We start from the raw sequence: 26,748 nt of genomic DNA on the forward strand, positions 1-26,748 counted from the left end.
AGTGGGGTGCCGAAAAGTTCCTGGCTTTAAGGGTATCGCAAAAGGCCTGGCTGGAGGCCAAACCTTCCAAGTTCTTTTACAGGGTTTAGAAAAACCGAAGGGCTGCTGGAATAAGTGTGTGAATCTGAGAGGAGAAGAATATGTTTTATAAAATCATAATTAACTGATCCTCCTGTATTTTCTTTTACCCAAAACCATGAACTTTTCAGCACTCCCCTTTTGTGTGTGTGTGTGGTGGGCACATATGCAGGTGTGGCTTCTTTCAGTTTCTGTCTATCACATTCACTCTCAAGACTTCAGTCAGTGTGGGCCTCATGTAGAAGACCCTTGTCCAGGCTACCGGGCTGTAGGACTGAACTTAAAAAATACACGGTTAGAAAACAAACTGAAGCAAACGACCATGCTTGCACAGACTCATTCCTCCGAAACCTAAATTACTTTGAAAATTAATTGAAATACGCAGGAAGTAAATTCCCCACTCCCGGATAGAAATATGGGTTTGAAAAGGTTAACAAGGCACCCTTTGTTTGTGTGTGTGTGTGTGTGAGGGAGGGAGGGAGTCATTAGGCTTTGCTGGCTTAGATGTTAAGGCCTACCTGTATATTTAATCAACAAAAGAATGTATGTATGTGTGTGTGTATGCATATATATATATATATATATATATATATATATATATATAATGCATCTATATATACAGGTAGATGTAAGTATGTACATACATGTCCGTATATATGCATATACTCATTTATTATTTGTATTATATATCTATATATATCTATATATATACACACATACACAGGTGTGTATAATATATAGAGCCACACAAACATTATATAGGATGTCTCTTCACACAACCTGCCCTGCTCCAGCTTGCTTATATACATGCTGGCTGGTACAGTTCAATGAATGCGTGAAAAGCATTCAGGTCCAGAGATGGGGGGAGGGGATGTTGCTTTTGGTGGTGGTGGTGGTGGGGTTGGCTGCAGGTTGCCTTGACTACAGGCTGTATTGCCATGACATGTCAGGCTGCTTTCCAAAGAAATATGTGTGTGTATACTCACACACGCACACTCACACACCCATATATATATATATATAGGAAAATGAAGTGGGAATTGGAGAGAAAGAAAGAAGGTTGTCATGGCAACAAGTAGAAAAAAAAGACACAACAGCTGCACACACACACACACACACTCACACACACACACACAGTAATACAAACACATGCAACCACTTTGTTCAGTGAAGCGATGAAAAGCAGTTGCTTTCTGCTGTTTAGCCCCGGGCAGGTGTTGATCTGGCAGAGTTATGAGGAAAGGCATTCCAGGCATGGCTGTCAGGTTAAGAAGCTTGTTTATTTATATGGCACCATCACCAATGCTTTTTTATGTGACCCCTGGGTTGTGATTGTCAATTCCTGTAGCCATTGCGCATGAACAAGAACGAATTTTTTTCTGAAGCTCTTATAAAATGAAAATAAAGAATTTAATTGGGAGAATTTATATTCCAAAACTTCACCTTTATGTGTTTTATATATTGAAATCTTTACCACCTTTTTTTTGTTGCTTGGTTTGATGGGTCTTCTTCTCAAGCATGACATAATGCCAAAAGTCTGTCATTGCCTCCATGAGGCCCAACACTTGAAAGCAGCTCAACCACCTTGCCTCTGTGACTCCCGTTCGAAAGGAACTCAGCTACCTCACCTCCATGAAGCAGCCCAACACTCAAAAGGAACTCAGCTATTTTGCTTCCATGTGGCCCAGGAGCTCAGCCACTTTACCTCCATGAGGCCAAACACTCAAAAGAACTCAGCCACGTCGCCTCCGTGAGGCCCTGAGTAATATAAAGGTTTCTTTCTATAAGTTCCAAATTGCTCTTGTAATTGAAAAAAGAATGTGATGGTGTATGGGATGACAAAGAATGTTTTGTGGACCACGTTTGAGAGAGAGGACAAGCAAAGGACTGAATAATGTTGCAAAAATAAACTTCAATAAGTTTTTGTTACATCAAACACACTTCTTTTGTGTGTTTAAAAATAAAGTGATGGGAGAAAAAAACAATGATAGGCACGAAAAGATGGTAGGGAGGGAGTAATGGGCGAGAAACAATGACAGGCAGTTACATATTGGTTGTTGGTAAAGCGCCTGAATAGGGTGATGGGGGAGTACACACCCAGTTGCAGCCTATTGTGTCAAAGGATAGCAACTTGGTCATTAGATTTATAAATTGACAAAATACATAGCAGTTTGGAATAAGAGGTACCAGTGTGGATGTGTTAAGAAGTTTGCTTCGCAACCATACGGTTCTGGGTTCAGTCCCACTGCATGGCACCTTGGGCAAGTGTCTTCTACTATATCCTTGGGATTGAACCTCAAATCTCATAGTTGGGAAGTGAATTTCTTAACTGCACTACTTTGCTTGTTTTCTTTTCTTTTTCTTTTTTTGTTTTATTTCGTTAATCTTTCATTTTCTTTTTTATATTTAATTCCAGGTGTCCCCTGTTGTCCGCTCGTCTTCGTCATGATGAAGTCGTTAGAGAAGATTCAGTCTGTTATCGTCCTAAGATAGCTTCAGCTCATCTCATCTCTGGCCCGTTGTCCATTGTCTCCGAGAGGATGGACTGGGCGTTGCTGGTTTTACGACGACGGCAAAGTTTGGCTGACCTTAACGCAATCCAATAAAGGGTCACGCAAACAGGCTCACATACAAACAAAAAAAACAAGAGAAAAACCCTCCAAAAAAAAAAAAGTGAAAAAAAAACACAGAAAAACAAGTTTAAAAAAATATATATATATAAAAAATCAATTAACTGTGGAACAATTAGTGACTCCCTTTCTTCTTTCTCCCAACGTTACTCCGGAACAAGAAGAAAAACCCTTTACAAAAAGTCTCACCAACAGAAATAACATTTTTTCACCATGCCTCCAAAGCAGGGCTCACTTCCACAGAAGGTAGGTGACCACATCTCTCTCTCTTTTTTTTTGTATCTCCTTTTCTCTCTCTTTCCCTTTCTTTCTCCCTCTCTCTCTCTCTTTCTGTCTCGGCTCTTTCTCTCTCTTTCTCTTCTCTCTCTTTTCTCTTCTTTCTTTCTCTCTCTCTCTCCTCTTTCTTGTAATTTTAATTTACATGTTTGTGTGTATTTATATGTATTTGTGTGTCTGTGTGTCTATTTATATGCATATATTTCCTTGCATGTCTTTTATTGACAAAGCCATTCACAGATGACTAAATCATTAGCATTTAACGAAGAAGAAACAAAGACTTATACGGTCTTTCTTCCCTCACCCCAACCCCACTGTAATAACAATAATAATTTTTCAATGACACTCCGGCCATGACAAAAAGCCCATGTCCCTCCTCTCTCTATCTCTCTCTTTATCTACCTCTCTATTTCTTTCTCTCTTTTTATACGTCTATAATATATATATCTATTTTTATTATATTTACAAAGCTGTCTTGCCGATACCGAGGCTGTAAGTACCTTTACAAAATCACCAATACGTCAATAGCTCCTTGTTCTTCCCCCCACCCCCAGCATACCAATATAACGCCACCCCACCACCGTAATCAATGTCAGCTGTTATCCTTTATACCTGTGGCTTCTAATCTCCTTCCTTTCCAAGCTTTGACCAATCTCATCATGGCAAACCCTTCCACTTTCTTTATGCTCTCTCTCTCATGTCCGACCAAACTGGCCTCCTGGATTTCCATTTCAAGTCAAACTTTAGTTAATATTAATTAACCAAATAGAAAAAAAGAAATAAAAAGGTTCTAAGCATACTATAAACAGTAACTGCGTATTTGTTAACTTTATAAGCTCTCAGACTGGTTAAAGAAACATTATTAAAAAATTTTTTAAAAAAACATTCATGGTAAGAGGTTTTCTTGCCAATCACATGGTTTTGGGTTCAGTCCCACTATACGGCAGAGAGTGAACTAATGTAAACATACCAACACCAGTTGTCAAGTAGCAGTGGGACACACATACACAATGGGCTTCTTTCCATTTCCATCTACCAAATCCACTTTCAAGGTTTTGGTCACCCGAGGCTATAGTAGATGACAACTTGCCCAAGGGGTCATGCAGTGGGACTGAACCCAGAACCATGTGGTTGGGAAACAAACTTCTCATTTCACAGCCAAACCTGCACCACACACACACACACACACACACAGAGTAAAATTGACTAATTGTAATCTAGTCTGGTTCTATGTACACATCCAGCAACGAGACACCTGTTGGTAATTGGAAATTAAACAGAAATATAAAACACGTGTTTCATCTCTCTGATGAGGTTAATTAGTCTTAAAATTTCTTATCTTAATTAGTAACTCATCCTAAACATTTAAATAACAAGATACTCACTTGTATTAATCAACATTAAAATTGTGTGTGTGCTCATCCACACACACACACACACACACACACACACACACACACGCATTATCTGAGCAAATCCTGTGTGTTTATGTATATATTTCTCTATAAAGTTTATTATCTGCCTGCCTATCTCGATCTATCTATCTATCTATCTATCTATCTATCTATCTACCTATGTTATCTCTCTACCTATCTCTCTCATTCTCTCTCACTTTGACATTTCATATCTCTCCCATGAGAAGTTCTGGCAGGAAATGGTTACGTTTAGAATTCTCGCTCTCTTCCTCATGGTACAAAATTGATTCCATTCACAGAATTATTTCTATTAACATTTTTGTCTGGCACTGAACATGACTTTTTTTGTTTCCTGTTTGTTTTCTGCTCTTGTACTCTTTCTCCCATTCTAATCTTTCTCTCCCTCTCTATATGTAATCTCTCTCAGTTTTTATTTCTTTACATATCTCTCTCCCCGCCAATTTTTGGTCTGTCTCCTTATCTTCTTTAATCTTTCTATATGTATTTATCTCTTTCAGGTTTTCTTTTTTGGCCCCTCTCCCTATATCTCTTAGTCTGTTGATTTCTGTCTATTTTTATCTATATGTATCTATCTTTCTTTCTCTCTTTCTTTACCTATCTACCTCTCTACCTACCTCATTTTGTCTCTCTCTCTCTCTCAACAAAATACAGACCTGTAGATAACATAGTCCATGTGAAAATCTAGTTTATATATTGACTCAATACAGTGTACCCCAACCAAGCTTTCCTGAAACCCCAGAATTCCATGAGATTAGGAATTCACAGTAATTAGTTATAATTTGGTTAAATATATACAGATGTGTTTTGTTATGTTTAATTTATTTTTAATTAATATTACACAATGTACAATACATTCACTGTGGTTGGGGAACCTTAGCAGACTTTGGCTAGTAAAATGACTTTACAGGAGATGGGGAATGACCTGAATAGGGGATTGAAAGGGAATTTAGGCTCCACAAGGTCTTGGTCAACCCTTTTGATGCTAATCCACCTGAGACCACCCCCACTGGTTCCATGATATAAACTTCCATCAAACTTCCATGTTAATTTATGTTCCAACACCAGATTAATAATGGCAAGCTAACCCTAACCCAAATTCTCCATTATTTTCGAAATTAATTGAAACAAAGGCAGCGTATTTCTACAGAAATCTTTTAGTCATATGATTCAGCTTCCAGATTTTTCCATTAATATTTGTCTTAACCCTTTTGGTACCGACCCATCTGAGATTGGTTCTGTGATATACAAGCTTCCTGTTTTAAAGCGATTTAAGTTAAAACCGTCCATCAGAACTTGCCAGTGAGCTGGCCGAATGGAATTAGCTTTCTGGACAAAATGCTTTGCAGTATTTCGCCTGTTGCTACATTCTGAGCTTTAAATTCCACCGAGGTTGACTTTGCCTTTCATCCTTTTGGGGTCAATTAAATAAGTACCAGTTGAACACTGGGGGGTTGATGTAATCGACACGTCCCCTCCTCCTCCTCCAAGCTGCCCTTGTGGCCAAAATTTTAGATAATTATTATTATTATAAATAAGGCAGCAAGCTGGCTGAATCGTTAGCACACCATTCTGAGTTCAAAACTTGCCGAGGTCAACTTAGCCTCTCGTCCTTCCAGGGTCGATAAAAAAAGTACCAGTTGGACACTGAGGTCGATGTAATTGACTTAACCCATCCCTGAAATTGTTGGCCTTGTGCCAAAATTTTAAGGCCCAGGAAGACCTGGGCTGAGGTGGTGAGGCAAGACCTTCGAACATTGGGCCTCACCGAGGCGATGACTACTGACCGAGACCTTTGGAAATGTGCTGTGCGTGAGAAGACCCGGTAAGCCAAGTGAGATTGTTGCCAGTGCCCCTGGACTGGCTCTTGTGCGGGTGGCACATAAGATGTACCATCCTGAGCGTGACCGTTGCCAGTACCGCCTGACTGGCCTTGTAGGGTTTTCGAGCGAGATCATTGCCAGTGCCCCTGGACTGGCTCTTGTGCGGGTGGCACATAAAAGACACCATTTCGAGCGTGGCCGTTTTCGTGCGGGTGACACGTAAAAGCACCCACTACACTCTCTGAGTGGTTGGCGTTAGGAAGGGCATCCAGCTGTAGAAACTCTGCCAAATCAGATTGGAGCCTGGTGTAGCCATCCGGTTTCACCAGTCCTCAGTTAAATCGTCCAACCCATGCTAGCATGGAAAGCGGACGTTAAACGATGATGATGATGATTATTGTTGTTGTTGTTGTTATAATACAAGGTGGGTGAGCTGCCAGAATCGTTAGCAGACCGGGCGAAATGCTTTGTGGCATTTTGTCCGTTTTTACATTCTGAGTTCAAACTCCATTGAGTTCGATTTTGCCTTTCGTTCCTTCGGAGTTGATAAATTAAGTACCAGTGGCACACTGGGGGTCAATGTTATCGATAGTCTCCTCCCCCGCCCAATATTTCAGAACCTTGTGCTTATAGTAGAAAGTATATTCTTGTTGTTGCTGTTTCGTGTGACTTCTGCTCGGTGCGATGCGTTTGCCCTTATCAACTACAATCACGACCACCACTATTTTCATAATGGTGATGAGTCAGTGGCCTTATCTATATGGAACTCCTCTACATAGTTTGGTGTTGTCGAGACACGGGGTGGGGTGCGGTGGGGTGGGGGGTGGAGTGGGGGCGTAATGTTGCATTGGGGAGAGGGGGGGGTTGCCTTGTTATCTTTAGTATTACATCTCTAGAATGTTTTTATGTGCATGTATTTATATACACACGTGTTTGTGGGGGTGAGGTGTGTAGATGCATGCATGTATAGGGATGGCCGGCGAAAGATGTATTGCGTGTGTGTATACGTGCACGTGTGTGTAGAGAGAGAGACAGTGAGAGTTGTGTGTGCATGTCCACACACACACACACACACACACACACACACACACATATATATATATACACACACACACACACACATATATACACACACACACACACACACACACACTGTAAAATAGAATGTATGTGTAATATTTAGTGTCCTTGCTGATAAAGAAATATGACATTGGACAATAATAATTCTAGATTGGCCATCAATATATTTCATCATATATATATATATATATATATATATTTCATCATACATACATATATATATATATATATATATATATATGTACGATGGAGCAAACAGGAAAAATAGGATTTGAAATATGACTATATGTATATTTTTATTAGTGTTTATCAGAAGCAACAGGGTGATTCAAGATCCAAGTGTTTTGTGCGTTGGCACTCATCATCAAAGTTTGGTAAGTGCCAATGCACGAAGCCCTTGGACCTTGAGTCACTCTGTTGCTTCTGCTAAATATTGATAAATATATATATATATATATATATATATATATAGAGAGAGAGAGAGAGAGAGAGAGAGAGAGAGAGAGAGAGGGAGATTTACATGTACACATGAACACTCACATTTTTGTACATGTAGGAGTACATACACACAGACACACACACACAGACACAGACACACACACACACACACACACACAGACACACACACACATATGTACATTGATAGACTGATGGTGAAAGTAACGTTAGTGCGAGGCTGTGTCCATTATTCGTGTCTGTGAGATGTCCAGCAGTTATGCAGTTGATTGTACAACACGGGGAATACGTTGTGAATGGGACGGAAGATAACAGCATTTCTTCACACAGACAACAGCTTGGGATCACTCCGTGGTGTTGCTTGGAGGTATGTGTGCGTACATATATACATACATATGTTTGTTCTTTTATTCGAGTTTCAGTGATTTGACTGTGGCCATGCTGGAGCACCGCCTTGTGTTTTGGTCAAATAATTCAAACCCCAGGACTTATTTTTAAGCCTTGTACATATTCTGTTGGACTCCCTTGTCAAACTGCTAAGTTATGGAAACATAAACACACAAACACCAGTTGTCAAATGATGACGGGGGTGACAAACATGAACACACACACACACACACACACACACGTATATGACAAGCTTCTTTCAGTTTCCACCTACCAAATCCACTCGCAAAGCTTTGGTCGGCACAAGGCTATAGTAGAAGACACCTGCCCCGGGTGTCACGTGGTGGGACTGAACCCGGAACCATGTGGTTGGGAAGCAAGCTTTTTGTCTGTCTACCTATCTGTGTCTTCCTGTCTGTCTCTGGGTCTGTCTGTCTGTCTCCCGGTCTTTCTATCTCCCAGTTTGTCTGTCTCTCGGTCTGTTTGTGTAAAATATGCATGTGTGAAGATATGTTTGCAGATGGACATGGGGTGTGGTCACATGGCCATGCGTGTGAAATTATGTGGTGTGTATAGACCCATATGTCTATGAATGCTCACATATGGGTGGATGGTTGTGTGTGTGTGCACATGCTTACATAACAGGGTGTCCACATATGGGTGGATGTGTCTTTCTACTCCCATAACAGTATAATAGAACTGATTTAACCCCATTATTCTCATTATTTGGGAAACGAATTAACAGGATCATTCGGTTTGTGTTCTGGCATGTTCCATTCCGTGTTCAAATCCCACTGTTGCCAACTTTGTCTTTCATCCTCTCCGGGACAATAACACGGTACCAGTTAACTGCTGGGGGTGGGCTGGCATTTCTACCCTTTGCAGCTCTGGCAAAAACCCTTCAAGTTGTGATCCTACGTAGCTGAGGAGGTTAGTCTCTCTCTCTCTCTCTCTCTCTCTCTCTCTCTCTCTCTCTCTCTCTCTCTCTCTCTCTCTCTCTCTCTCTCTCTCTGTCTCTCTCTCTCTCTCTGCAGCTGTGTGGAGGCATGCACATGGCTGTGTGGTAAGAAGTCTGCTTCTCAACCATATGGTCCTAGGTTCAGTCCCACTCCATGGCATCCTGGGCAAATGTCTTCTATTATAGCCCCAGGCTGACCAAAGCTTTCTGAATGGATTCGGTTGCTGGAAACTGAAGGAAGCTTATTTTTATATATATTAGGCTGAGGAAAAAGTTTGTGCACCATGTTTAAAAAAAATGTTTTTCTATATATTTTTGTGGTGTGTGTGTGTTCATTCATTTGTCTGAAATCGTTTTATGCCCTGAAAGTCAGCCGTGGGACAAATAGGGGTTTGTAGAATATTCTGAATCTAGAGGAGGGATCGATATGATCTACTAAGAACCTTTGAAGTGATGCCCCAGCATGGCCACTGTCTCTTGATTGAAAACAATAAGGTTAAACACCAAAACAACACATCTACAGCATATGGTTGTGTTTACAGCAAGTCGAAAAAGGTCGCAGTACAAGGGAACTAACTCTAAAGACCTTACAGTTGATTTGCGGACCTGTTAATGAATTGAGTTGCCTCCCGTTGACTACACTAACTTCAATCGGTCCTCCTTCAAAATTAATCATTCTTTATATTATAATAATCGATGTTTCTACGTGTCTTTTCGAACCCGGAGGGATGAAAACTATAGTTGACCCTTTTTTTTCAGTTAGAACTTCGAACCTGGGACTGAATATGAAACCACATGGTTGGAAAGCAAACCTCTTACCACCCGGCCACACCTGCGACTTTCATCGTTTCGGGGTCGTTAAATTAAGTACCAGTTACGTACTGGGGTCGATGTTATCGACTTAATCCCTTTGTCTGTCCCTGTTTGTCCCCTCTGTGTTTAGCCCCTTGTGGGCAATAAAGAAATAAGAAACGTTAGCACGCCGGGTGAAATGCTTAGGGGTATTGCATCTTTTTTTTTTTTTTTTCTAACGATGTAACGGGAAGATTTGGCTGCTATCTCTAGTAACTCCGACTGCCCATTAACCTCATTCATTGCTTTGTACCTGTGTTGTAGTTGTTGCCGTCATCGCTTGAGTTTATTAATAATAATAATATCAACACTTGTATACACCGTACACACACTGAAGCCTGCTTGTAGGCACACACACACACACACACACACACGTATGTGTGCTTATATGCTTACCAAACGTCTACATGGTAACATATGCACTTTCTGCACACACACACACGCACACACTCACAGATTAAAGGGTTGTAGCGCGATTTGCTACAAAATAGTCAGAATCTCCTTAATGAACGACTGTGCATCAGCTGCACCAATCGACTGGATGGTCGCGGCAAGAATACCTTTGATCATCAGTCTACTTTAACAAACAGCGCACCGAAATTTAGAAAAATTATCCACGCATATCTTATATACACATATCTTATATACGGTGTGAGTGTTATATAACGTAGCTGTGAACACTCAGTATCGATCAGCTTAATCGATATTATGACAACACGAAAGAAATTGATTTAGGCTGGGAGGGAAAAGTAACTCTCTCACCCTGTCGTGCACACGCCCTCGTGTGTGTGTGTGGCTTTCAATCATTAGATTGAGGCCACGTATTGAAGAATTTATAGTTGAACGAATCAATGCCAGTATTTATTTTTGTTTAAGTCTGCTACTTATTGTATCGGTCTCTTTGCCAAGCCACTAGGTCACAGGGACGTAAACACACCAGTACCGGTTGTCAAGTGGTTGTGAGAGAAACACATGTACGACGAGGCTTTGGTCGACCTGAGACTAGAAGACAGCCACGCCTGAGCATATATATATATATATATATATATATATATACTAGCAGAGCCACCCGGCGTTGCCCTGGAATGAAATTGTTGCTTTTAACCTTTCCACCACTGCAGCACAGTGCAAGTGTCTCTCTAGGCCACTTCCTTGTTTTACAATGAATGCACTCAGTTCTAGGCCACTTCCTTGTTTTACAATGAATGCACTCAGTTGTCATTGCACCAATGGAAACTCTAGTGTCATCCGCATAATGAACTGCTGGATCATAATTGAAAGTTGCTTCTCTGAGCTGTTGCAACTGCTCTTCGTTCTGCAGTGGAGATCCTATTCCTTGTCAGTCGTGCATACCTCTGTTCATCACTTTCAGATGCTCTGGCTTTTGTAGTACACAGTGTGTTCTTTTCTTGGCGTGCTTCCCTTTCTGCAGCTGTTTCTCTTTTTCTGGACAGACACGTTCTTTTGGCTGACCTTGATTTTATAGACAAATTTGACATTTTCCTTCTAGGCATGGTTATATACGTATACTGAAATACACGAGTGCAGAAGATAGTAAACAATGAAAATAACTTGGTAACGGAAATTATGTTTCTTAATACGACAGGCAGAAAGTCAATAAGAAGTTTTAACGAAAAATAAAGTATTGTACAGGTTGAAGCGAAATTTGTCACTCAGTGAACCAAAGAGCCAGTATCGAAGGTACCAGAAAGAAAAAAACCTCAGCAACAGGAAAACACAAAACCGTACTTCTGTTAGTAAATTATGAAATTACTTACATCAGTAAATGTGAGTAAACTTTTAGTGAGAACAGTAACGATTGAAGTTAAAATGAAAAAAAAAACTATGGCTACCGGAAGTTGACATTGAGGAACCTTTTTAAAGAAGTGAATCTTAAATATAAAGCAATATTATTTATTTTTAATTAAAAAAAATCAAATGAAGAGCCTAACATTTATCCGAGGTCAAATTATTCATGCATCACAAGTATGGAAGTAAATGGTGAAGCCGTTTTCACGTGATAAGCGATTACACATACATCTCTGTTTTATATATAGTATAGATATATATATATTTCGTATTTGACTTGCAAGGTTCTTTATGTGAATTCTTGTGTTGAGGCCAACAAAAAGAAAGTAGCTCCGATAGCGGACAGTGAACGACTCTTGAAGAAAGAGGTTGGAAGAAGCAACGAAAAGTTTAGAACAAAAAAAATGAGTCAAAATCGAAACTGTGTGTGTGTTAATGAAGCAATAAAATAGAACATTTTATTGACAATGGCGTAATTTGGAGATTTTGACTGTTATTTCTAGCAAGCCGGTCTACCTGTTAATCCCTTCCCATGGTAGGCTCGTGCGACAGTATTATGTATATTCTATGTAATGAGTGGGGAGGGGGCGGGGCAGGGGAGAGAGACAGCATTGTGTCTGTTCATGTAATGAGGACGTTTTCGGATGTGTGTTACCTGGTCAACGACTCTGTTCCTCTTTGTCCGTTTCTGTGTAACTATATCTAAATACCTGTATGTAAATAAATATATGTATATAGATGGATGTGTAGTTCTTTTCTCACGTTTGTCAACACACGTACACAGACACACATAAGTTCATAGATCCGCCGCCTCGTGAATAGAAGAACAAAAAACTCACACACATTGCTCACCTGTCCTCTTTAAAAATAGCTGTTTATGACTCATCGGCCGGTGTTTGCGTGTAAAATGGATGGATATAACGACGGGAAAACGCTGAATCAGAAAGCAATGACAACCTTCCTCTACCACTATATATATATATTATGTATGTGTGTGTGTGTTTTTGGAGGGGATGTATCGTCTGGACGTATACCGTATTGGCTCTACATACTCTTTATTAATATTATACACACACACACACACACACACACACACACACACACACACATGAAGATATATATTTATACCTGTGTGCTTGTGTGTATCTTTTGTGTTTTTACTTGTTTGTCATAAGATTGCGGTCATGCTGGGGCACCGCCTTGGAAAATTTTAGTTGCACGAATTAACCCCAATGCTTTTTTTTTTTTTTTTATTTTTTTTAAATCCGGGTACGTATTCTGTCGGTCTTTTTTCAATCGGGTAGGTTGCGGAGCTGTAGATACACCGACCCCGATTGCTACCCCCACCTCTCTCTCTCTCTCTCTCTCTCATTCACTGATACCAACCACATCGTGACCCTCGCCCTCAATCCATTCCTACCCCGTTTAATACCTCTTGTTGCCGATTCTCCCTCACCTGTTGACATGTCCCCCCCACCCGTCAACCACCATTCTACTCAACACCACCACCAACACCCCTGTTTTCTGTCCACAAGGATTCATTAATCTAATCAAGCTAATTACTTCTTGAAGAATCTAAGAGGCTGAATATTCCAGACATGTCTATCATAATTCTCTGGTACAATCAACATGTCACAAATGACAAACTTCTATTTTTTAAACCATTTGGCCATACTGTGTACACCCACAATCAGGGCCGGCTCAAGGTACCGGATTTTGGTTGTTCCAGGACTATATTAGAAGACACTTGCCCAAGTGGGGCTGAACCTTTGAACCATGTGGCTGGGAAGCATTTACGTGGCTCCAGCATTGACCCGTTTTGGCCTGTCATTAGTAATGTCCTGGGTCTGCTGGACAAATCTGACCATTCTGAAGACATCTGGCATTTGAAAGGGTTTTCTTCTCTGGATCATAGTTGATACATCCTCACCCATGGGCCTCCACTTCTTTCTGGACCCCCAAAACTGGCCATCTTTGAAAAGCTGTGTTTGCTTGTTGGATCCATGGGCAAAGTGCGGCACTTCTCAATCATTTTCTGACTTGAACTGGAATCTGCCATGTTGAAAACTTCCTCGTTAAGTAACACATCTGCTCTTATAATTAGCAGAAATAAAGTATTCTGAATATTATTTTAGCAAGTTTGAAGTGATTTCTTTTGTGCCGTAAACCATTTACCACTTACTCTGGTGCCCCCCTTCCTTCCCTTGATGCCCTAAACATGTGCTTATTTTACTTATTGGTAAATCCAGTGCTGCCCACCACCACCACCACAGCAACCACATCCGTCCACTCATCTCGCTATGACAAAACAGTCATCTTTCTCTTCTATCGTCCATTTACATTACATAAGGACTTCTTTCATTGTGGTTAGCTGAAACTAGTAGTTTGTGATTTTGAGGGAGATTAGGCTGCTATTTCTAACAGGTCTCACTTGCTGGTTTATTATACACACACACACACACACCTAGCTGCAACACAAATGGGTGTGATTTGAGGAAGATTTGGCTGCTATTTCTACCTACTCTCGCTACCATGTAGAGGTCTCCCTCATTGGCTTATACATAGATAAGAGAGTAGGGTGTGATTTGAGGGAGATTTGGTTGCTATTTCTAGCAGGTCTAGCTACCATGTAGAGGTCTCCCTCATTGGCTCATACATATATACATAGATAAGAGAGTAGAGTGTGATTTGAGGGAGATTTGGTTGCTATTTCTAGCAGGTCTAGCTACCATGCAGAGGTCTCCATTGGCTCATACATACATATATACATAGATAAGAGAGTAGGGTGCGATATGAGGGAGATTTGACTGCTATTTCTAGCTGGTCCAGTTCTCCTCCAGAGGTCTCCCTCCTTTGCACTGGTAGCTGGAGTTAATGTTGCTTGTTGCTGACAGGGGTCATGTTACAGGGAATCTGGCTGGTTGGCCGGTTGGTTGGCTGGCTGGCTGCTTGGTTGGGTTCTGTCCCATCCCTAGCATCCATCCACCCCCACCTCCACCCCTACCCTGCCCTCTGCCAGTAGATGTTGACCTGACCCAGTTGACATTTTTTTGAAGAGGAGAAAGAGTGAAGTGGGGGGTATAAGTGGGGGTGTTGGTGTGTATGTTTGTGTGTGTAGGGGGGAGCTGATAACCCTCCTCTGAAGAAGGAAACGGGGTGGAGGGGTGGGGGTTTACAAAAACAAGTGTCTCCTCCCCCCCCCCCTCTCTCTGTCTACCTCACTTTCTCTGTAACATTGTAGGCACATCAAAGCCCCACTCGCCACTCATACTTACTGACTTCCACTCACCACCACCACCACCACCACCACTCACTCTCATATACTTCTCAAATTTTGTTACCCCCACCCCCACCCCAACACTTTGATCCACTCCACCATCACCCTCAGCACAAAGAGGGAAAATAATGTTTATTTTTGTACACTCCCACTTTTTATTTATATTTGAAAACTTTCCTCCTACTTTTTTGAACTGCAAAGTCTTTGATCAGATCCTCAAAATTAATCTTAGGTTAACACATCTGCATCTAGACTGAGTAGAGATAAAAGCATCCCGAATATTATTTTAGCAAGTTTAAAGTGATTTCTTTTGTGCTGTAGACCATTTACCATTTCTATAATGCCCCGTCTCCTTCCATTGATGCCCTAAGTACGTGCTTATTTTGCTTAATGGTTAATCCAGCACGGCGTTAAGGATATGCATGGCTGTGGAGTGTTCAGCCACTTGCACATTCGTTCTGCTAGCAGACTGTTCCATTGACCAGAACAACTGGAACCCTCGTCATCGTAACTGACCAAGTGCCAGTCACACACACTACTTGACTCTGCCAGTGTTGGCTTATGTCCATGTGACTTAGCAGTTTGCTAAAGGAGAACTGACAGAATAACTACCAGACTTTAAAAAAAAAAAAAATTAGTGTAGAAACCCTTCAAGGTGGTACTCCAGCATGGCCACAGACTGAAGATATATATATATATAGTTTGTTTTTCACTCTTTCTTCCCTTCTCTCTCTTTTCTCCCCTCTCTCTTTCAGCCATAAAGGGGGGAGGAAAGAGTGGTGGTTGTGATTGATGAGGTCGGATAGGAGTGGAAGTCACAGCTTGTAATACTATGTACTACATGCTATTGTGTGTGTGTGTCATGTGTATAACCCCCAACCCCTAACTCTCACGTTATATATATATATATATATATATATATATATATATATGTATGTATGTATGTATGTATACATCAGTAACATTACACACAAGTACTGCATACCAACTTAGTTAACATTGTGTGTGTGTGTGTATATATTCATGTATGTATGCATGTATAAGTCTATAGCCATTCTTGGCATTACAGCTGTTTAGTAATACACATACACACACACCCATAAACATTCATAAGGAAAAAAAGCTTTGAGGAGGGATGGTCAGAACTAGATAATTGGGAGGAAAGAGAAGAGGTTTGGGGAGAGGCAGGTGGGAAGGTAACTGGGTAGACAATGAGACATAGGTATGTTGTAAGAGATAGCGTGTTTGATCCCTAAGTATCAAAATATATATATGATGGGTTTCACCTGTTTTTGAGTAATTTGTTGTTAGTGGCCAAGCATAGCTTCTTTCTGAACATGTCATTCTCTGGAAGATATACAAAGATGGGTTTATATATATATATATATATATAAGCAATTATGCAAATAAAGAAATTAGATATATTGAAATATAATAATCTAATATATCTAATTTGTTTATCCACATAATTGCCTCTACACCCACTCAACCTTGCGGAGTCAGTCTCCTGTGAAATCTTCGGAGTCTAAGTTTGAATCTTTTGAGCTCTACTCAGTGCCTTCTATACAGAGAATCTCTGGGTCTCATCCCTGGACTCTCTCTCTCTCTCTTACCCCGAAAAGTTTTCTTGCAGAAAATTAAGGATGAGAGCAAACAAAACAACACACAGTGTGATTTAGGACGGTGGACAAGGACAAAGAATTGAACAAAATTTAGCTTTGGGGCCGAAGAGAGAGAGAGAGAGAGATCCTAAAACCAATGTGGAACATAAAAAGTATTAAAAAGCATTGGTATGGGTGGTGGTGCCATGTTAAACGCACCCAGTATCCTCTGTAAAGTGGTTGGTGTTAGGAAGGGCGTCCAGCTGTAGAAACCAAGATGGTACTTGGTGCAGCCCCTATATATATATATACGTCAAGCCACCATATACATACATACATATATATATATATATATATATATATATATATATACACACACACACACACATACATACACATACAGGGTTGGCCAAAAGTTAGCTGACGGTAAATCAAAATTCCATAGATACTATCTGTAATTCTGTATTACCTCGAATGGAAAAAATGGTGTCGTTGAAGAAGGACTTCAGTTTGGACAATTTTCATGATGTTTCATGCTCAGATGCTTTTATTAAATTCATTCAATTGTTAAACATAAAATAAATCTTAGAATTGAAAGGTTTCGATTTACTGTCTGCTGACTTTTGGCCAACCCTGTATGTATCGTGTGTGTGTGTGTTTTTCTTTCGCCACTGCTTGACAAATTGTGTTGGTTTGTTTATGTCCTGTAACTTAACGGTTCAGCAAAATAATATTTTTTTTACTGGGGTTGGTTTGTTAGCGTAAACCCTTTGAGGTTGGTGCCCCAGCGTGACCGCAGTCTAGTGAGTGAAATTAGTAAAAGATAATAAGAGAGAGACAGAGACAGGTAAAGATGTAGGATAGACCACCAATAAGTGAAAAGAGATAGGGAGAGATACGGGAGGAGAAGTGTGGAGATGAAACAGAAGGGGATCAGAAGGGAATTATGTAAAGGGCAGATGTGTGTGTGTGTGTGTACGTCGTTTGGTGATGACAGTTTTTACAACTGAAGTGGGTCCTCCTCATTAAACAGGAGGACATACAACATACGGATGGAGAAGCGACTGACACATAACATGCAATGACAGTCTCACTACGGCTGCTGCTGCCGTGACTGACTGACACACGCTCGCGCGCGCTCGTTCTCTATCTCTCTTTCACTCAAAATCATTAATCTGTCTTTCGTCGTGACTGGACAACGCTGCCATCTCCTCCTCTGCCCTCCTCTTCTCCCCTTCCCTTCCCACTGCTATCAACGCTATTTCTCTCCTCCTCCTCCTCTACCTCCCACCATCTCCTTTACTCCCTTCTTCCAGTTTAACTCTCGCACAGCTATTAATATCACTAACATCATCATCATCATCATCGTCATCAGTGACAACAGTAAACAACATCACTACACCCCTCTCCTTGTCATTTCACTTCTCTTCTCACACTTTCTCTCCTTCTCCTCCCCTTCTCTACTCCCTCCTTCTTGTTTTTTAATCCTTCCCTTCTCTCTCCCTCTCTCTCTAGTTCTCTATTCTTACGATTTTCCTTCCTCCCCTCTCTCTTGTTGTTTACCCCCTCTCTCTCTCTTTAAGTTTTTGCTCCTCCCCTTCTTCACTCTAGTTCTCTCTACATTTCTCCTACCTCTCCTCATGGTATTCAATTCCCCCTCTCTCTCTCGCTCTCTAATTCTCTATTTCCCCTCCTCCTCCTCTCTCTGTTTCTTGCTTATTCGTTCATTCCAATTCCCTGTCTTTGTACTTCTCACATATTCACTCTTACTCTATCCATAGTTCTTTGTTTCTACCTCTCTCTCTCTCTCTGTGTATCTATCTTATCTGCCTCTCCTATCAGTCTACCTATCCATCTCTCTCTCTCTCTCTCTCATACAACACTCACTCCATGTCACTCTCTCACTCGATTCTCTTCTCCGCAAGGAAGTTCTAAAAAAAGAGGGAGAAAAAGAAGGATAAACTGATTGTATATCGGTTGTTGTTGTTGTTGTTGTCATCTCCGTTGCCCCCCCCTCCTCTCTCTCTTCTCCTCTCTCTTCTCCTCTTTCAACAGTTTCTATTCAAAGTTGTCAACTGGCATTTTTCTTGTCCCTTCCACCAAATTCTTCAGACTTGTCCCACTTCCTTCTGGATTTTAGCTGCTACAGGACTGCACTTTCCGCACCATATTACACACCCACACGCACGCACACATACACACACGTATAATGCATACACATACATTTATACATAAATACACACACATATACACAGTCTTAGACACATAGACGCACTATATACAAACACCATATATATACACACACACACTCGCACAGATGCAGATGCATATGATAAACAACATATACACACCGTGTGTGTGCGTGTCACTTGTATTGTGGACGATATACTCGTCTGATTCCTAATTCACACAAAATCACATTTTATATACACTTTCTCTCTCTCTCTCCCATTTATACACACACAAGTTTCTCACAGTTACATGGATTTGCCCTGACCTAGACACCCATGTAACTTCATTCATTTATACACGCCGACACAAGTGTACATATATAAACATATCTGCATGTGTATATATATATATCTACACACACACACACACAGTTATTTAGCAGTGTATATATATATATATATATACAAATACACCAATAACAAAGAAACACACATCTGACTTGTATATAATGGTTGTACACATATTTCCGACCATCATGGATCTCTGCAATTACTCTCCAGGTATTATTATTATTATTATTTTTATTATCTTTCATTTAATTTCATCAGAGCCAAAAAACTTCTTGGCTGCTACTCATCATTTCTCGTTTCTCACATCTTCTCCAGGGATGAAACTCTGGCCATCGGGGAATTTTCATCTTTCCACATGGAATGTTATATTTGTTTATATATTTATATGTCTTTGTTGTTTTGTATGGGGTACTTGTTTCTTTGTTTTTTTCCCCTACCCCTTTCTTTGTTTTAGGTACAACAACAACATACAATCATCCCTTTACACACACACACGTGTGTGCATTTTCCTTTCACATATGTTTCATGCGGTGAATAAACCGAACAGGTGAAATCCAGATTAAGGGCGGCTAAGATTTCCATTCTAAATGTGTTGTACTCCATACTTCTTGTTCTTTTGACTGTGGCCATGCTGGAGCACCGCCTTTAGTCGAACAAATCAACCCCGAGACTTATTCTTTGTAAGCCTAGTACTTATTCTATCGGTCTATTTTGCCAAACCACTAAATTACGTGGACTTAAAAACACACACACACACACACACATATATGATGGGCTTCTTTTCAGTTTCTGTCTACCAAATCCACACAAGGCTTTGGTCGGCCCAAGGTGCCATGCAGTGGGACTGAACCTGGAACCATGTGGTTGGGAAGCAAGCTTCTTTCCACACACCCATTCCTACACCTATCCATTTTTATTGAGTTTGGGGCTGTGTGGTAAAAAGCTTGCTTGCCAACCACAAGGTACCGGTTTCAGTCTCACACTGTGTGGTACTTTGGGTAAAGTGTCTTCTGTATAGCCTCGGATGGACCAAAGCCTTGTGAATGGATTGGGTTGATGGGTTGAACCGAAAGAAACCCATCATGCTGTGTGTTTGCCCCCACCACCCCTCAACAACGGGCGATGGTGTGTTTACATCCTTGTAACTTAGCAGTTTGGCAAAAGAGAATGATAGAATAAGTTCCAGGATTTTTAAAAAATGAAGTCCTGGGGTTTGTTCATTTGACTAAAAATCCTTCAGGATAGTGCCCCAGCATGACCACAGTCTAATGTCTGAAACAAGAAAAAAGGTGTGTGTGTGTGTGTGATACAAGTATGGTTGTGTGGAAAAGAACCCATTTTGCAAGTTCATGGGTTTGGGTTCAGTCCTCCTGCGTGGCACCTTGAGCAAGTATCTTCCTTCTACTATAGCTTTCATCAGTCCAGTCAAAATCCTTGTGGCTGAATCTGGAAGGTAGAAATTGAAGTTCAGCATAAAAGACGGGCAGAATAAGTGCCAGGTTTTAGAAAAAAAGGAAGAAAAGTTGTTCTCCAGTATGACCACAGTTAAATGACTGAAAAACACACATATACACACACATCAATTGCTTTAGAACTTTATTTTCACTTTGCCTACCAACAGTCCACCTCATCATCATCATCATCATCAGTCTAACGTCCTCTTTTCCAAGCTTGCATGGGTTGGGCAGAATTTTTGCAGCCAAGTGTCCCTTCCTGTCGTTAGCCTCTTTCCGAGCAAGATGATATTCCGCCCCCCCCCCCCACATGTGCCAGACATCATGCAATGTCAAAACATACATGCTTGCATGCATACATATATACGAGGGGGTGCTTAAAAGTTCCTCACAAAAGGCCTGGTTGGAGGCCCAACTTCCCAAGTTACACCATTTCTGTCCTCTCTCATCCTCTGCATTCATCATCATCATCGTTTAACGTCCGCTTTCCTTGCTAGCATGGGTTGGACGATTCGACTGAGGACTGGTGAAACCGGATGGCTACACCAGGCTCCAATCTGATTTGGCAGAGTTTCTACAGCTGGATGCCCTTCCTAACGCCAACCACTCTGAGAGTGTAGTGGGTGCTTTTACGTGCCACCCGCACGAAGGCCAGTTAGGCGGTACTGGCAATGGCCACGCTCAAAATGGTGTATTTTACATGCCACCTGCACAGGAGCCAGTCCAGCGGCACTGGCAACGAACTCGCTCAAATGTCTTTTCACGTGCCACCAGCACAAGTGGCAGGAAGGCGACGCTGGTAACGATCACGCTCTACAATCTACGTTTCTCCCTGTCGTGGGGGGAGGCCTTTGTTGCCAGCAGTGGTGGTAACTCCTTGGACTTTTTCCAATTAGTTCTTACTCTCGCTTCTGTGCTTTCAGAGCAACCACCTCCCTCGTGGATATGTCTCCCAGGATGCAAAAACTATCAGCTTCTTCCAGTCAACCTTTCAAGCATTCAAGGGGTTCTATTTCTGGTGTATGACCATGGAATTGCACCTAGAAAGTTCCCCTCTGAGGCGCAAGTCCAGGCAAGGTTGTTTATGGAAGACCAGCAGTCGGCCATGCATACCGGCCTCCCGTCTCCACACCACTGATGAGGCACAGTCATGGCTGTGTGATAAGAAGCTTGCTTTTCAACCACATGGTTCCAGGTTCAGTCCCACTGCATGGCACCTTGTGAGTGGATTTGGTAGATGGAAACTGAAAGAAGCCTGTCATACGTATATATGTTTGTCCCCAGTACCGCTTGATAACTGATGTTGTTTGTTTTATACCTCTGTAACTTAGCAGCTTGGTAGTGAGAGACTGATGTAGAATAAGTAATGGAGTTGATTCATTCGGCTAAAAGTTTACAAAGTGGAGCTCCAGCATGGCTGCAGTCTAATGATTGAAACATAAGATAGCCACACGCATGCCAACACACACACACACGCATGCCAATACACACATACGCACACAAGCAAGCATGCACACACACATGCAAACACAATGTGCACTCACACGCAAACACATACATACGCATACATACACGCATACACAAACACATGCAAACCCACTCCCAGTGTATCCACATAAACCAGTTAATGTAGGGATGTACCGACTGACGTTAGAATTTCCGTCTTTACCAACAAAATAAAACCAAAGCATTGCAGTAATTACGTTAACGACTCTAATTTTCTTTCCTCCATTGAGGAAATTCCAGTTCATTGACAAGATCTATTTATCCTTTTTCCCCCATCCTTCATTTCATCAGCCTCTCAGTTATTTTAAGTGTCTTCATGCCATTGGCCTATTTCAGTTATTTCCCTTTCTTGTCTTTTTGTTTTTTTAACTTGTTTCACTCATTAGACTGTGGCCATGCTGGGGCACCGCATTGGAGGATTTTAGTCAAAGTAATCAATGCCAGCACTTATTACTTTTTCTTGAAGCCTGGTATTTATTTGATCAGCTTGTTTTGCTGTACCGTTAAGTTATAGGAACATAAACACACCAACACTGGTTGTCAAGTAGTGATGCAGAACATATATAGTTCAGTTAAGGGTTAAATATTCCTCATTAAGGGATTATGTCTGTTTTTTGCAATTAATAAATATATAGGCGTAGGAGTGGCTGTGTGGTAAGTAGCTTGCTTACCAGCCACATGGTCCCGGGTTCAGTCCCACTGCGTGGCATCTTGGGCAAGTGTCTTCTACTATAGCCTTGGGCCGACCAATGCCTTGTGAGTGGATTTGGTAGACGGAAACTGAAAGAAGCCTGTCGTATATATGTATATATATATGTATGTGTGTATGTGTTTGTCCCCCCAACATCGCTTGACAACCGATGCTGGTGTGTTTATGTCCCCGTAACTTAGCGGTTCGGCAAAAGAGACCGAAAGAATAAGTACTAGGCTTACAAAGAATAAGTCCTGGGGTCGATTTGCTCGACTAAAGGCGGTGCTCCAGCATGGCCACAGTCAAAAGACTGAAACAAGTAAAAGAGTAAAAGAGTTATTAATTGATTGATCTCTATTTTCTCATTTTTCTTATATAGAGGGAGAGAGAGAGAGAGATGATGGGCTTCTTTCAGTTTCCATCTATCAAATCCACTCAAAAGGCTTTGGTTGACACAAGGCTATAAGTACATTACATACAAACACATATTATACACACTGCATACCAACTTAACTAATTTTAGTTACATTGTGTGTGTGTGTGTGTGTGTGTATTCATGTATGTATGTATGTATAAGTCTATAGCCATTCTTGGCATTACAGCTGTTTAGTAATACACATATGCACACACACCCATTGACATTCATAAGGAAAAAGCTTTGAGGAGGGATGGTCAGAACTAGATAATTGGGAGGAAGGAGAAGAGGTTTGGGGAGAGGCAGATGGGAAGGTAACTGGGTAGACAATGAGACATAGGTATGTTGTAAGAGATATCCTGTTTGATCCCCAAGTATCAAAATATATATGCTCGGTTATCTCATAGCTTTGAGATTGCAATGATGTGATTATTTTGAGAATGACCTTGTAGGGTAGGTGTGAGAGGTTGGACCTGGCTAGTTTACATGCTAAAGACTTAACACCAATATTGGATTACATCCTTTCTTCCTAAGTGTGTGAGACCCTGAAAATATAAAGGGTCACATGTGCTGCCCTTTCATGCCTGACTTTTAAGGGAAACCAACAAATAAGGGGGGAAAAGCATCCTTCTACCAGTGTTATGGACCCTATAAAAGGTTTAGGGCTTCTGGCCCTTTTCTCCTTTCATGAACAGGTTTGAAATAGTGTGTATGTGTGTGTGTGTGTATATATTATTTCATTTAAATTACTTGTTTGTATGTATATATGTTGTGTGGTTGTAGGGATATGTGTGTATATATATGTGTGTGCGCCTGTGTAAATTAGATTTGAATTCTGTGTATGAATATCGTGTAGGTGTTAGTGTATGTGTGTGTCTGAGCTCATGTTTATAAGTATAAATCTTATTTTATCGTTTGTACGTCATACACATATATATATAGGTATATTCAATGTGTGTGTGTGTGTATACATGAGTGGGTGCATATGTGTGTATGTGTACATGTATGTATGTATATATAATGTGTTTTTGTACATATATGTATGTCTATATGTGTGTATGTATATATGCATGTTTGTTTTGGTACTGGTGTGTGGGTGGGTTTTATTTGATTTAGATATCTGAAATTCCTTTCATTCTTCAATGATTATTTCCAATATATCCTGTGATTAATCAATTCCTAGAATGGTAGAATTAGGAAAACCCAGACAATCATCATCATGTTTTTTTGTTTTTTTTTTCCATACTGGAATGAGTTAGATGAAGGTAGCTAATTAGCAGTCGTTAAGTGTTTGGTAGAATGCCTTGTGGTGGTTGTTTCCAATCCCTGCAGTCAATCATCATCACCACCACTTCCCCTCCATCGCTGCCATCATCATCATCATCATCACTACCACGTGACAAGGGTGACCCAGGCTGACTAGAATGAGCTTTTGCTGCAGGGACCAGATCACTAGGTTAGCCATGTCTGTGGAAAAAGTCTGTTTGTTCTCAAAGTGATCCGACCAGACACAGTAATTCTCATCAACAAGGCACGTAAAAAGCACCCACTACACTCTCTGAGTGGTCGGCGTTAGGAAGGGCATCCAGCTGTAGAAACTCTGCCAAATCAGACTGGAGCCTGGTGTAGCAATCTGGTTTCACCAGTCCTCAGTCAAATCGTCCAACCCATGCTAGCATGGAAAGCGGACGTTAAATGATGATGATGATGATGATGATGATGATCAGGGTCACAGGACATTTGGTGATGGTCATACGCACACACTTGCACGCACGCAGATGACAGGCTTGTTTCAGTTTCTGTCTACCAAATTCTCTCACAAAGCATTAGTTTCCCTAGGTTTATAATTAGAAGGTACTGGCCCAGGCCCAGGGTGTCAAACTCTGGGGACTGAACCTGGAACCACAAGGTTGTGAAGTAAACTCTTTTAACCACACAGCCACACTTTTCTGCCTGCGTCTCTTACATATAAAAAAAAAGAAGGGGTCCCCAAATGCCCTGCCCTCCTCCCCATTCCCGTCACTAAAGATACTTTTATTATGTCAGCAAATACTGAATCCTGTTACGACACAAAAGACCCTTTAAAAGCCATCAATTTGCTCAATGCACCACAAATACAGAAAAAAAATATATATATTTTGGAGAAGTTCAAAGACCTTCAGAGAAAAACCTCAATGGCCCACATCCTGCCTGTTACCAACTTCCTATTGTCAGGCAGGGAATGACAATTATAGGAGAGAGAGAGGGAGTGGTGGTAGGGTGAAGGGTGGCAGTTTGACCTTCGTAATCAGGATTTCTAGGAGTGTGGGAATCCCCGTTTGGCCCCTTATATATAGCTGCACCCACCCTACGGATGGTCTCACTTCCAGTCTCTTTGTATACTCTTGTGATACATTTCCGGCACCCCCCACCTTCTCACAAGAAATTCTGTGACCCTCCTTCCCTCCCTTGCATCTTTCTGTAAATTGCCCTGACAAACTCCCATCACCAGCTGCCCTTCTTATTTCTTTGCTGCCCACAAGGGGCTACACACAGAGGGGACAAACAAGGACAGACAAAGGGATTAAGTGGATTATATCGACCCCAGTGCGTAACTGGTACTCATTTAATTGACCCCGAAAGGATGAAAGGCAAAGTCGACCTCGGCGGAATTTGAACCCAGAACGTAGCGGCAGACGAAATACCGCCAAGCATTTCGCCCGGCGCGCTAACGATTCTGCCAGCTCGCACATGAAATCCCTTTTTATCATTGGCAGACCAGACAAAATGCTAAACGAGACCCCTGCTCCAGCATCTTAAAAGTAGGAAGAACTCCATTACACGGTGTAGCTCTGGAAAGGCAGGATGGTCATGGATGGAGCTCGTATGGAACCAGTTGACCTGGTGCTAAATAACAGCAATAACCATTGTCACCCGTCTCGTTTGAAGACTCAGCTGCTTTTTCTGTTTAACCCCAGGTCAGTCTTCATCCTGTAGACCTATGATCAGAGATGTTCTCGCCATGGCTATCTTGTCTTTCATTCAGACATAGTGTATCTAGGACTACATTATCCGATGTCCTTTATTGTTGTCGTTTAACCCTAGGTTGGTCCTATGACTTCTGATCAAACACGTTCCATCCTGTCTTTTATTCATTGTGTATCTAGGACTACACTATTGAATGTGTCCTTCCTTGTTGCTTGGTCCCATGTCAGCCTTGATCCTGTTGACTTACGATCAAAGACGTTCCAGCTGTGACCATCCTGTCTTGATTTTGTCATAGCATATCTAGGACAACACTATGAGTGTGACATGAGGGAGGTTCAGCTACTATTTCTGGCAGGTCATGCAGCTATATATAGTCTCACTGCATGGCTCTGCTGATATGAGTAAATATTCGATGGGTGGAATGACATTTGAGGGTGGGTGGGCAGGAAACATCAGGCACTTCCTCTGGGTACTCCCCTCCCCCCCCCTCTCTCTCTCTCCCTCTCTCACTCCATATAACCACTTGACCAATT

At 41.3% G+C, this 26,748-nt stretch overlaps 1 protein-coding gene across 9 annotated transcripts in view; it reads left to right on the forward strand.

Annotated features, from left to right (window-relative positions):
- The window catches only part of LOC106882469 (cytospin-A), a 121,119-nt gene that overhangs the window by 30,403 nt on the left and 63,968 nt on the right, over positions 1–26,748 (forward strand). For 3 of the 9 annotated variants that reach the window (XM_089346057.1, XM_089346055.1, XM_089346060.1), the window contains one exon: positions 2,495–2,954. In XM_089346057.1, the coding sequence (XP_089202183.1) occupies positions 2,922–2,954 (33 nt within the window). In that variant the 5' untranslated portion in view covers positions 2,495–2,921. The other 6 variants (XM_089346061.1, XM_014933154.3, XM_052978139.2 and 3 more) reach the window with 6 other exon arrangements.

The sequence above is a fragment of the Octopus bimaculoides genome, chromosome 30 (assembly GCF_046866305.1).
Source record: "Octopus bimaculoides isolate indiv1 chromosome 30, ASM4686630v1, whole genome shotgun sequence".
Lineage (NCBI taxonomy): Eukaryota > Metazoa > Mollusca > Cephalopoda > Octopoda > Octopodidae > Octopus > Octopus bimaculoides.